This window comes from Carcharhinus amblyrhynchos, chromosome 3 (assembly GCF_965287045.1).
Source record: "Carcharhinus amblyrhynchos chromosome 3, sCarAmb.v2.hapA, whole genome shotgun sequence".
NCBI classification, from domain to species: Eukaryota; Metazoa; Chordata; class Chondrichthyes; order Carcharhiniformes; family Carcharhinidae; genus Carcharhinus; species Carcharhinus amblyrhynchos.
The window spans coordinates 55598018-55612044 of NC_137326.1; the positions used below are offsets into that span (position 1 = coordinate 55598018).

Here is a 14027-nt window from a genome sequence, read left to right on the forward strand (position 1 = left end):
TTGCAGGTGAGGGAGGGAAGTGTTGGGGAGGTAAACTGGCGAGCCTCACTCTCCCGAAGGTTAACAGTGTATGTTAGACGATGGCTGGATCCAGCTCAGCTGAAGTACTGTCAGACCTGCTCCCTCTCTCATGATTGCCTGGCTGGCTGACCCTCTGTCCGTGGTTGCCTAGATTTTACAGCTGAATCGCTGGCATTGTTGAACCCTCGGGGAGAGAGGAGAAGAATACAAATGGACTCCTGACTCAGAGACAGGAGTGTGACAAACCTGGCTCTTTCCAAGTTCAGATATACACCAGTAAACAGTTCTGAGTTATTGAAATGGCACACAGCAAACAGCTGGCCTTATCCTGCTTCACCAACATTCTTAACCACATATTCTTAGGAAAGATAGCACAGAAATGGGTTATTTGGTTCAACCAGTCCATGCCAGTATTTATGCTCCACTCTAGCGTCCTCCTATTTTTCCTCATCTAAATCCATTGTAACTTTTCATTCCCTTCTCTCATATGCCTAGAGTCTCCTTAAATGTGTCTACTTGTTTCAACCACTCCCTGTGGCAGCGAGCTCCACGTCCTTACCGTTCTCTGGGTAAAGAAGTATCCTCTGAATTCCCTATTGGATTTCTTGGTGACTATTTCATACTGATGACCTCTGGTTATGCTCTTCTCCACAAGACAAAACATTGGCTGGAATTTTCCGGGCCCACCAAAGTCAATGGACTTTTGAAAGGTTTGCCACATTTAACAGCCTCCCCCTTGTTGCAAAAGGGCTGAATTCTGTCCAGGACCACACGATCAAAGCCTTTCGTAAGCCTTCTATTAGTACATCCCTCAGGCTTCTTCAAGAAGAAAGAGATGCAGCCTGTCAAACCTTTTTTGATATAGTTGATCTCTCATCACCTTAAGTTTTAACAAGTTGAGTAGAGGAAGAGAATGAGAATTCTTACTTGGCGACATGTTTTTCGGTTTAAACGTAACCTTTGCTTCCATCCCGTTGCAACCTAAGTGAGAATGACAGCGGTGAGAAGGAACTGAAGCAAGACAGATGTGTAGATTTGCTTTGTTACATCTCCTCAGTCCAACACTGAAATTAATGACAGAAGTTTGCAATTGCAATGCAAATGAGGTGATGATTTTCTAATGCTACCTGACCTGTGGTATATATGTTTTCCACAGAATAAAACAATAACAGCAATACTGAAAGCCTGTGGCTAAACCACAGCGCCTTGCTTCAAAAACAACCTCAAGTGTTGCATCAAGTAACAGGCTTTTTCTGAGAGGGTGACCTCTTGCTTTGTCGGGTACTTTTCTGGCTGGAGTTTACAATAAACGGAACGCAATTAGTAAGATGTTCTTCTGGTTGCTAAAGATGGGAATAAGGAGGCTGAATGTTTGTCAAGACAAATGGTCAGAATGGCAAGTGAAGTCCTTGGGGAAATCTAAACCAGTTACATTCTGTGCCTTATACTTACATCAATGGCTTACACCCAGTCTATAAACAAATGTAGTTAGTTAAACGAGAACAAAGATCTAGTGTAGAGAGGATAAGCAGAAAGAAGATTCTGCCCTTACTGTAGTCACTGTTCTGGTGCAGACACCAACTGAGCTGTTTTCTGGTGAGGAAGTAGATCCCAATGCAATCCCTTGTATTAGCAACATGCTGAAGAGACTTTTCCATGAAAACCGTGCCCTGGATATTAAAGTGAACAGGTAGTTCTACGGAATGGCTGTCTCCCATTGCAAAGGTTTTCTCATGAGGACTGTGGATCAGGAAAAGGGAGATTAAGCTATTGCCATTATTCTCCAAACCTTAAGAACTGTTGGACTGGAAGTGTGCCCATTGTTGGGTGGATGGGTGGGGGGAACACATTGGAGAGCTGACCCAACACATGTTGTTCTGAATTTCCATGCAATGAGAAGAGGTATATGTGGAACATTAAGACTAACATGGACAAGTCGACCTATTTCCGTGAATTGGGCATGAAACGTAGTGATGGGGAAAGACAACTGTGAATTTCGAAGGGTTAGCGGGTCTCTTTAATGATTGGTCACGTTTGTTTCATGAAGGCAGTTGCTTGCAATGCAAGCAGTTCAATCAAATGATTAATGAATGCCTCCTTCTTCTTTGCAGCTTTCCCCGAAGGCCCACAGGACGAGGAATGGGCATCAGCACCACCGGCTGATATGCTGGATGATGTGGTTGGGTATGAAGGAACCATAGCTGGCGGCGGTAAGAGGCATCGATTCAGAGGGTCTGTTCACTAAGTGTAGCAGCATGTGTGCAAACGTCATCTTGTTAGACAAAGAGGCTTCATCCAGGGGCAGGGTAGGATCCCAACTCCTTATCTGCATAGCAACTTTCCAATTGGCGTCAGTGGAATTCACTTTGCTCAGGCGCTGAAGTTGTGGATTAACTGAGCCCAGAAATGGTACATAGCCAGCTGGAGGATTGCCAGTGGTCCTGCTCATTTGCATTGAGCAGGGGAAGAAAGAAAGATTTGTATTTCTAAAATGTGCCTTATTTTGTACTCCTCAAGACCCTACACCCAGCCATGGGGGGAATAAATAACTTGCCTGTGTGTTTATTCGTGCTGAGAGGTGTTTGCTGGCTAGGATGCAACAAGAACTCGTAGTGCCATGAGATTTTTTATCACCACCTGAGGCAATGGAATAAACAAGCACAGCCTGCCCTTTGTATTGGATCTGCTGTGCAGCATCTCTGACAGTGCTGCATTGGAATGTCTTCCCAGGTTGTGTGGCCACTCTGAGTGGGGTGTTTGACTCAGGCTATGTATATATATTATGTACGTGGGGGCAGTGATTCACTTTAACCTGCAACAAAATGGGCAGAATCAAGATGGGGAAACGCTCTTTCCATTTTTCTCAATCTCCTCCATTCCTGAACCCAGTGTCTTCTCACTAATCATCCTCCTTTTTGCCCAAGAGTGATCTCAGAAGTGATCCAAGTGCCAGCAGACTCTTTGACTGTGGCAGGTATCACAGCCACAGCCAAACCTTTCTGCATCTAAATGTCAATGGTGGATACTTCCCACAGGAATAACTGGACATCTAAAAGGAATGAGAACCCCATCACCACCTTTATACCCTCTTGGTACTTCCATCTGAATTAAATTTTAGTGCCCCAACTCAGGAGAGCAGAGTAGCATTAGGGTTTTTCCAATCTGTGTGGCTCAGCACTCACCGTCTCAGCTGGCTAAGCTGCAGTGGGTGGGGTGAGGTTGTGAGGTAGTTGGCAGCAGTGGGTTATTTGGCGGGGGTGGATGTTTCAAGATGAATGTCTGAGTTCTGCAACTGACCACCTAATAGCCTATGTTTATTCACAGAAGGAAGCTTTGTTCTCCCGCCTATTTCTATAGCAGAAGCAACAAGAAGGAGTGAGCCTTCTCCACAGAGAGCGTGGAGGTGAGATCCTAAAGCTGGCAAGTTAGAGTTAACCCTCAGCACCTGAATCTTATTTTTAGCCTTGCACCCTGAGGAGTTGCAGGGTATCTGAAGCCTGAAGGGCATCTCCTGGGGTAACTGATGAAAGAAAACAGCTGGAAAGTGCAGTGAACAACCTGAGACCTAGCTGCACATTTCCCCAGAAGTCGAAAGAAGTCAAACCACTGTCTGGCTTACCAAATGGGTGAGCCAGTGAATGAGTGGAAGGGGAAATGCTAGTACCCCAGTTTGTAGGCCCGTTAGTCAACATCAACATGAAATACTTTGGTTTCTTTCTGATATCAGGAGAACTGAAATGGTGCACTCAGTTACTGCACCAGCAGCACCTTTTATTTCCTCAGGTGCAGCTGAATTATTTTTGAAGTGTAGTCATTGGTGTTATGTAAGCAAATGCAGCAAATTCCCACAAAGAGAACATGACCTGACAATTGGTTCGTAGTCAAATTGGCTGAGGGATAAATGTTGACCAGAATCATAGAAACTCTGCAGTGCAGAAAGAGGCCATTTGGCCCATCGAGTCTGCACCCATCACAATCCCACCCAGGCCTTACTCCCATGCCCCTACATATTTATCCACTAATCCCTCTAACCTATGCATCTCAAGACACTAAAGGGCAATTTTTAGCACGGCCAATCAACCTAACCCGCACATCTTTGGATTGTGGGAGGAAACTGGAGCACCCGGAAGAAACCCATGCAGACACGAGGAGAATGTGCAAACTCCACACAGACAGTGACCCAAGCTGGGAATCGAACCCAGTCCCTGGTGCTGTGAAGCAGCAGTGCTAACCTCCGTGTTACCATGCCCAGACTAGATCAGCTCTTTTTTAAATAGTGCCCTCGGATTTTTCTTTGCATCCACCTAAGTGGGCCTCGATTTAAGATCTTTTCTGAAAAACGGCATCTTTGGCAGAGCAGCACTCCTTTGGAGTATTGGCCTAGATTTACGGCTTTGCAGTATTAGCCTAGATTCTTTGGTACTGTCCCCGGGGTGGGACTTCCACCTTCTGCCTTGAGACAACAGTGACACTGGAGTTGTTTTGGGCCCTGCAATTAAAACTTTTTCAGTTAATTTATAATGAGCGTGAATCCCCCGAGCCTGCTTTTAAATCTTTGGGTGGGATTGTTTGCTTCCCTGCTTCAGCCTGTTTTCTGATGGCAGAGGCAGCCTGCCATTGGCTGGTGGCGGGGTCACCCGGTCCCGTAAATGTCGGGGCTGCCAGAGAATCCACCACAGGGGTCATCATCGGCAGATTTGGAAGATCCCGCAAGCGGGAAGGGCCAGAGAAATCAGCAGTTGTCAATTCCGACTTTGGATTTTTGGTATGGCTATGCTTCTGTCATGATTAATTATGTTAACCATTTATATTTTTGCTGCCTATCTCTATTCAAATATAGAATATCAATCATACTTGCTTCCAATTGGCTCAAACATCAATGAATGACAATTAAACCACCCTAATAAGCAAAAAACAGTCTGGATGATGCTTCATTAGGGCTTGATAAAGAACTCTGAAGAGTCATCCTGCTCCAAAACTTGGGTCAAATAGCCTCCTCCTGCACTTTAGGGTTACTATGGAACTTTCACTGTTCTTTCTCCTGCTGCTAGGGCAGACAATGGCACGGTTTAACAATGCATCTGAAATACAGCACCCCTGACAATGCTGTACTCCTTCAGTACTGCATTAGACTGTGCACCTAGACTGGAATGGGGGTTGAATCCACGGAGATCTAATCCTGAAGCAGAAATACTGAAGCAAGGGGCAGCACGGTGGCACAGTGATTAGCACTGCTGCCTCACAGACCCGGGTTCAATTCCCAGCTTGGGTGACGATCTGTGTGGAATTTGCACATTCTCCTACGTCTGCGTGGGTTTCCTCCCACAGCCCAAAGATGCGCGGGTTAGGTTGATTGGCCATATAAACTGATCCTAGCTTTGGGAGGATCAGCAGGGTAAGTATGTGGAGCTACAGGGATAGGGTGGGATTATTGTCGATGTAGGCTCAATGGGCTGAATGGCAGCCTCCTGTACTGTAGGGATTCTAAGTGATCAAACCCTGGATAACTCGGGGGATGCAGTTAGCAAGCTGTGTAGGCAGGAGGGACTGCACCTGAGTTTGAAATTAGCGATACACTTTCTTATCCTGGAAATTCATCTCAATCTTTTTGACGCAACATTGGCATTAAGGTTTGGTCTACAGTCACTGGGTTCAGCATCAACTCTATGACGTCTATGAGGTCTGACAGAAAAAAGCAAGAAGAATGCAAAATGACAATTTAGCATTCCAAAATAAAGAGAAGCATGACCAGACCAACTCTTTTAGAATCTCTACAGTGCCAAAAGAGGCCATCTGGCCCATCAAACCTGCATTCATTTTTTGAAAGAGCATGCCATCCAGGCCTTCTCCTCTGTCTTACTCCCATAACCCATTTACCATGGCTAATCCTTTTAACCTACACATCTTTGTACACTAAGGGGCAATTTAGCATTGCCAATCCACCTACCCTGCACGTCTTTGGACGGCGGTAGGAAACTGGAGTACCTGGAGAAAACTCACGTAGACGTGAGGAGAACCTGAAAACTCCATACAGACCGTCACCCAAGGCCAGAATCGAACCCAGATGCTGTGAAGAAGAAGCACTAACCACTGAGCCACTGCGCTGCTCTTTTGGTTTGTCTGCTGAGGTTTTGATTTGCATTGGGAAGCAAAAGGGACTTTCCTTCAAATCAGTGTTTTTTGGTCCATCGGTTATGCAAATGTTCATTGCAAAATCGTTCAACATTGCCACAGTGAAGTGTACTTGCACATGGTTAATGACTCAGTATCACCATTTTTTAAGCAGGATTATCTGGTGCAGTGTAATAACTTTAAGAAACACAAAATAAGTTAGTGTTGGGCATGGATTGCTTTATTTGAGAAATGTTTGAAATATTCGACCAGGGAGGTAATGGTAGCATTAGAAACAGGAGGAGGCCATGCAGCCCCTCGAGCCTGCTCTGCCATTCAGTTAGATCTTGGACGATCTGTATCGTATCTTCATCTACCAGCTTGGCTATGTAATGCGTAATGCAGTGAACAAAAATAGATCGATCTCAGCTTTTTGAGATATTCAACTCCCTACAGCCTCGTTTTGTTTTGGGGGTTGGGGGCCTGGGGAAGAACTAGATTTTCACAAGCTTTTTTGGTAAAGAAGTACTTTCTGACATCACCTTTTAACAGGCTAGCTTTAATTTTGTTCGACCAAATTGGTGCTGGGTTCCCAGATGAGAGAAAAAGGTTTCTCCTTCTCTAATTTATCAATTCCTTTAGAGTGTTCTTGGATACAGTAATAGACAAATTAATGTCATATATTCTGCATTTACTTGGATTTGTTTCACCTATTTGCTTAAGGGTATGACTTCAACGTGACGCTCCAATGTCTGCATTGGTATGGTTAGCACATCCAATAGGAAGATTCCCAGTCTGCTTTGAAATAGTTGCCCAGGTTAACAGTAGCTGGGAGGTGATACTTTGGGGAGAGGGATGCGATTTTACCATTTTGATTCTAAGAGCTGAATCTGGGCGCAATTCAGATCCGACATGGAAACTTGTTCTCAGGCGCCCCTATACGCACTCAGCCTGAAAAAGAATCACAGGTCTGACTCGCACTGTGGGTGGGGCTTATCGCGCCCGAAATGCTGCTGCTCCAATCAGAGCTCTGAACTGCGCATGCGCAGTGAAAAAAAATTTGAAAAACGCTCCCTGTCACATCACTCCCAGGCTGCAAAAAGTGGTTGGCCCCCACAGACATCACCTCACCCTCACAACATAACTGTCCCCCTTATCCACCCACACCCTCCCCGCTACCCAGACTGGTTGTGACCCCCTTCCCCCCCTAACCAATCGTCACGAGTGGCAGCAGAACCCCCCCCCCCCCCCCAGCCCCTGCTACCCCCACCAGAGAATGATCAGGCCCCCCTCTCTCTGCTCCCCCCCCGCCAGAAATCCATCTGGCCCACCCTCCCCCCACCCCAAGATTCTTCTGACCCACCTTTGTATGTCAATCTGATGGATTCCTGTGTGAATCCACAAATTAATAAACTGATTGAATTCTGTTTCACAAAGTTTCCATGATGAGATTTGAACTCTTAACTTTTGTGATGTTTCTCTAGTGCCATTACCATTACAGTAATGTAGCTATGTTTGGATCAGTATCTGAAACGTGTTGGTACACATGGGAGTGACTTTGAACTAGGCCCCAGTGCTCTTGAAATGCATGTAAAGACTGCCAAAAACTAATGAGATGAAGAAACCTAATGAAAAAATGCCAGAAATGTATTTTGTAAAACTTGTGGAACAATTGTAACATCTTGTGTTTTTCTTCCCTGCCCACCTTGTCCTCTCCACCTCAGTATTCCAACCATCACTGAAGACGTGGCTAGAGAAGCATTCATTCAATTTGCATCCAGCATTTGTTGCTACAGCACCAAGCCTGCTAAAGAAATGGTCTTTCGAGATTTGCAGGCGCATAACACCTACAGAGTAAGTTATACCTTTTTCAAAAAAAAGAGAAACTGGCATTAATATACCGTTGTTATTTATGTTGGGGCATGCCCCTTTAAGAGAATGGGTCAGGTGACTCAGGACTGGCGCTCCAGCTGAGTGGAGCTTGCCTGGGCAGTCCTGTGCTGACTGTGTGCTAAGTGAAAGATCTGTTAATAAACTGTTCCAGTTAATTTACTACCACTGACCTCGAGGTTTATTATTAGTCTCGATATCAGAGCAGGCAACGAGGCTGTGTCACAGTCCACAGGCTGCATATCACTGCCTATTTTCAGGAGAGGCAGGAAGATTGACATTGCCATCCTGGACTCTAGAAATAGCGGGAATCACAGAGGTACTTGGACAGACTCGAGGGAACAGGCCTAGTATCAGTTGTGACGGGACTCGGACCACATTCGACGCCACAAGAGGTACTTGCCGGGAAGGCTGAAAGCAGTAGTCATGAGGGGACTTGGGCTACAGTTGGAGGCCAGGTATTGGAAAGGGATCTCTCCACTGTGAGCATCAAGACTTTCAGGAGAGAAACAGCCATGAGGGGACTCGGACAGCAATCGACGGGAAGCGTAAGGGAGCATAGTCAGCTAGGACGTGGCAGTGCAAAGCATGCAAGGAAGTGGCAAAGCATGCGAAATGTAGCTACAGAATGTGACAGAGGGGAAAAACTCCTGCCAACAAAAATAAAGCAGGCCAGTTCGGAGTAATATGGTTTTTAACGAGGACATGGAGAACTGTACGCTATATGTGGAGCGTTTCAACTCTTATTTGAAAGCAAATTAGGTGCAGAATGAACTAACAGGAGCAGTTTTCTAAAGTACTATAGGGAGTAAAACATTTGCGACGTTATGAGGTCTCATACAATCATATAAACCCGCAGAGCATCACCAGTAGAGCTGCATGAAGCACTAAGGAATTATTATACCCTGAACTCATTTATGATAGCATAACAGTTCTGATTTTATAAGAGAAGGTGATCCATTGCACAATTTGTGGGAGTGTTGAAGAGACAGGCTGAGCACTGTGAATTTGGCCTGACAGTTCGGAAGGAGGCCATTTGGCCCATCGAGTCAACAAAAACAACAGTCCCACCCAGGCCCTATCCCCGTAACCCCATGTACTTACCTTGCTAATCCCCCTGGTGCAATAATGCACGGCCAAATCAACCCAACTCGCATGTTTTTGGAGTGTGGGAGGAAGCCAGAGCACCTGGAGAATACCCATGCAAACATGGGGAGAATGTGCAAACTCCATACAGACAGTGACCCAAGCTGGGAATCGAACCTCAGTCCCTGGAGCTGTGAGGCAGCAGTATTAACCACTGTGCCACCGTCCCACCCTTGCAAGGATAAAGACATGTTAATAAACTGTTCCAGTTAGTTTATTACTGACCTCATGGGTCTTTTATCAGACCTCAGATATAAAAACTATCTTATCGTATGTTGCTGTTAATGAATCATGATTGAAGTTTTTCTGCATCAGCACTGGCTCAGTTTGTACCAGTCCGACTCATTGTGTCTCTAGGTTCAAGTCCCCCCTCCAGGACTTGAGTGCCAGAATTAAAGCTGATACTCCAGTACAGTACTGGGGCAATGCTGCACTGTCAAAGGTGCCAGGATTTGGATGAAAGGTTAAAAAATAAAGCATCACACAAGGTGAACAACTCTAGGGAGGGGGAAAAAAAATCAAGGACACCATGCACCCTAGACATACTTTCTTTCACCTTCTTCTGTCGGGAAAAAGATACAAAAGTCTGTGGTCATGTACAAATCAACTCAAGAACATCTTCCCTGCTGCCATTTTGAATGGACCTCCCTCACATTAGGTTGATCTTTCTCTACTCCTTAGCATTGATGTAACACTACATTCTGCACTCTCTCCTCTTCTTCTTCCTTCTGTATTCTATGAATGGTGTGTTTTGTTTTTATAGCAGACAAGAAACAATATTTTTCAATGTATCCCAATACATGTGACAAATCAAATTAAAAATTAAAGGACACCTTGGCTTGGTGAACTTCACAACTGGCAGGGATGATGCTGATGAACCTGGAAGTTTTGCTGGGAGGCAGCGGGGACGTAATTGTGAGGGTTGAATGGGAGGGGAGGCATTATGGGCAAGTCCATACTGCGCAAGCGTGAGAATCATGGCTCATAAAATACAGGAAAAACAGCTTCCCACTATGTCCTGGACTTAAAAGATGGAATAGTTCCACAAAATCCAGGCTGGCTGGTCACCCTGACCCCATCTGCTGGCTTGAGTAGATGTAAAAGCTCTGCCAGTTTTAATTTGAGGAAGAGCAGGAAAGTTATCTCCAGTGTGCAGGTCAATATTTAACCCTTGTTGGCTGGCAAGCATTTTGAGATATCCAGTATTTGTGAAAAGTATTATAATTATAAATATAAGTCTTTCTTTCGAACTGAGTTCATTTCTTGAGATGATGAAAAATGATTTACAGTATATCATTGCTAATGATACAGATTTTAGATTGTAATCAGCCCAATTAAAATAAATGCATTCAAATCTGCATCATGATTGGACAACCAAGGCCTTGTTGTCTTTCTGAGTTTCCGTTTCAAGGGTGGAGTTTTCTGGCCCCATCATGGCGAAAGCGGGGATGCAAAATGCAGCAAACAATTCAAAGGTTCATTCACTTTGGCAGGACTGGAAAATCTGCTGGCAGGAGGACTGTAAAATCTCTTCAAGTATTTTTCATATTTGTTTATTGGATACCCGGTACTCAATTTGGCTTTGTCTGGGAAGGTTGGTGCATAACTTTGTGTAAGGAACAGCCCTAGGATCATTCCTTTGTCAGAAAGTTTACAAATGTTTACGAGAATGTATTAAACCCGATCATCTGCTTGTTGTGCAAAGCAGCATTCCACTTTCTGGTGGGCTTGTTGTGTGCAACGCGTTTGGAATTAAACCATTGTGTTAACAGACCCAATTCAAAGTTTGGCCATAAGTAACTGGGATGTTTTCTGTGATTTATAAAGCATATCCTCTGGTAGGTCTTGATTAAGTCTTTGTAACGTTGAGTAAGTTAACTGTATGTATTTATTGTCTGCATTTTTTAATCATTCAAGGGATGTGGGCTTTGCTGGCTAGGCCAGCATTTTTTGCTCCTCCATAATTGTGCTTAAGAAAGTGGCAGTGAGCTGCTGCCTTGTGGATATAGACAGTATAGAGTTCAAGCTGGGAGCTGTCTTCATGCTGGTATATTCACACAGCTCTATCCAGTACTACACTGACCCCAAGGTGCAGGTAGTGTGTTCTCTCGCATTACGGTTTGGATGGTACTGTATCTCACATTGACCCAAATGACACACAGTGCTCTGTCAAATAGATAAATCTAACAAAGGGTGGATTTGTGTCCAACTTCCATAAAGACAAACATTCGCTACCAAATGGACCACCTCTTCAATGGAGAAATGGGATTTTAATGCTGAATTTATATCACCACCACTTTCCGTGATATAGTCAAGGTAGAAGATTAGATGACCCAACTGCTTCCCAGCCAACTCTGGTTGGGTGACTCAACCACTGTCCTCACCACCCCCCCCCCCCCACCCCAGATCAGCCTGGGTGACATGACCCAACCACCTCCCAGCCAACTCTGGCTGGGTGAACCAACCACCCCCACCCCCCACCCCCCTCCAAACAAGCTCTGGTTGGGTGGGGGCATAAACTCTGTCCTATATTGCTGAGCCATATTTTAGAAATATAACTTTCAATCAAATGTATGAATGTAATGTATTTATGGATCTGCAACACTGCTAAACCAGGTTTGTTTTACTTCAGTATCGCCTCGAAAGCTTCACTGAATCCAGATCAACTGAGTGGAAGATGGTGCCTTATAAGGGTAAGCATACAAACACAGAACAACTTCAATCCAAAGTACTTAGTCCTTCACAAGGATCACAGGCACCAGGTCACTGATATACTTTGAAGCCACACTATAAGTTAAACCATTGGTGTCAGCACAGCTGCGTCATTGGATAAGTCAGTATTGACGATAATTCACCCTTTTCAGCTACTTTGCATTTCAAATTGGCATGATTTTTTCTTAAGTCCATTCTGTTTCCCAGCGCTCCCAGCCAACCCCTAAATTTTGTTAAGTGCGGCCTCAAGATTTTGCAGTTGACTCAGACAAGGTTTCATCCAATGCCTCTTGACTTCCATTCTGCTCCATATGTCCTTTCCCACTACTGGCCCCTCCACTGTCAATATCTACACTTGGAAAAAAGCAAAATACTGTGGATGCTGGAATCTGAAACAATGCAGAGGATGCTAGAAAACTCAGCAGGTCTGGCGGCATCTGTAGGGAGAGAAAACAGTTAAAGGCTAGAATTTTCCACGCCCCCTTCCCTGGCCCCGCTCTTGCATACTTACCACTGGTGAGATAGCCTGCCATTGGCTAACTTCTGGTCTCACTGATGTCTACGGGGTTTTGTATGCCCGCAAAGGGGGAAATCATGCCACAGGATGTTATCACTGGCGGGACTAGACGATTCCCCCAGCGGGAAGAACTGGTACATTTCAGCCACTGTTTTGAGTCCATTTGACTCTTCTTCAGAACTAAGGAGGGAGGAAACGTTTGATATTACACAGTAGCTGAAAGGTTGTAGCGAACTTAAGAACAAGAGTCAGATGGCCCAGCGTAAGAGAGGGGAAACACTTGGAAAAACTACTGCTCTCTTACTGTCTAGCATTATCTTTAACTCTCATAATGAAGGCCCTGTCAATCTTCTGTGTGATTAACTCACATCCGCCTTTGATATCCTTGTCCCTCACAACTGGTATGGATTTAATTGGTAGATCTAATGATGCCTTTGTCCGAATTTAGGGACAACGTATTGCAGCAGTGCTAATAGCATAGAATATGATCTTGCCCCCAGAGCTCAGCTATCTTCAACATTTTCCACTTGTTTGAGAAAGATTTTGCTTTTTCTGACTTTGAGTAGCTGTCAGTGGTTTCTGAAGGTTATGGTGGTCTCTTGCTATTTTAGGTCAATTTGTTGATAACAGTACCTATGGAATGGCTCCCCTCCCCTGGGATATAATAGTGGAGAGGCCTCCAATGTTTCAGAATGATGTCAGTAAAGTCCCAGTGCCACACACTTCATCCACAAAGGTAAGCCTTCACACTGTTTCCTCAGTGCCATACGTGGGTAAACTTCAAATATCTTTATAAAGAACACATCAACGGATTTTGCTGCACCCACCATAAAGAATATCACAAGAAATCAGCCAGATTGCATGTGCTCATCACTGATGTGGTCGGACAAAGTGGTGCTAATTTAGAAGCAGAATCAAATCTGTAAATGGCCAACAGCAAAATTAGAAATGCAATTTGGGGCAATATTCCTCTTACGGTGTCCAGAAGGTCCAGCCTATCACAGCAATGGTTCTGAAGGGGTCTGGTTGTCCATCATTTACATCAAGTAAAGATTGTCAGAATGTACAGATATTCTGATCTCCACATGATAATTATATCCCATCTCCCTTATGAAAATTGTTGATGGCATTTATCACCAAGGGAAATCAAAGCAATCAAGTGAATTTGTTTCTGCTTTTATCAAATGCATTTTAAACTGTTACAGCATGAGTGTTTCTGAAGATGAAGGGATAAAATGAACGCCATAATAAACTGAGCCACAATCTCACTTGCTGATGGTTCTTGGTTCATCTGCATTGAACATGTTAATCAAAGTCACAAACGCCTCCTAACTTCGGAAAATCCATGATCTTTGAACAATTTTTATCATCTGTCAAATTCTGCTTCAAGTACACAGCCCTTTTGAAGATAAGTGGTTTTCAAAAAAAAATTGCCCAAATTTTGAAATGCAGAACAAGAAGTCAGCATGTACTGTACTGCCTTGTATTGTTACGTCTTTTTAAAGAGTGTCGTCGGTGCAATGAGTGCTTTCTGGAGCTGATTTTCACTTAGCGATGTTTTTGTCACAATTATACCATGCGCAGTAACATTTTCACACTGAATGTCCCCACAAGAGTTTATGGAGTTTGA

The 14027-nt window shown here is 44.4% G+C and overlaps 1 protein-coding gene across 1 annotated transcript in view; it reads left to right on the forward strand.

The window, feature by feature from the left end:
• The window catches only part of LOC145339606 (protein SSUH2 homolog), a 46462-nt gene that overhangs the window by 10909 nt on the left and 21526 nt on the right, over window positions 1-14027 (forward strand). Inside the window, exons 3-7 of the mRNA XM_080184108.1 lie at window positions 2133-2231; window positions 3346-3424; window positions 7857-7986; window positions 11801-11861; window positions 13009-13133. Of these exons, the coding sequence (XP_080040234.1) occupies window positions 2133-2231; window positions 3346-3424; window positions 7857-7986; window positions 11801-11861; window positions 13009-13133 (494 nt within the window). The remainder of the gene's footprint in view (window positions 1-2132; window positions 2232-3345; window positions 3425-7856; window positions 7987-11800; window positions 11862-13008; window positions 13134-14027) is intronic.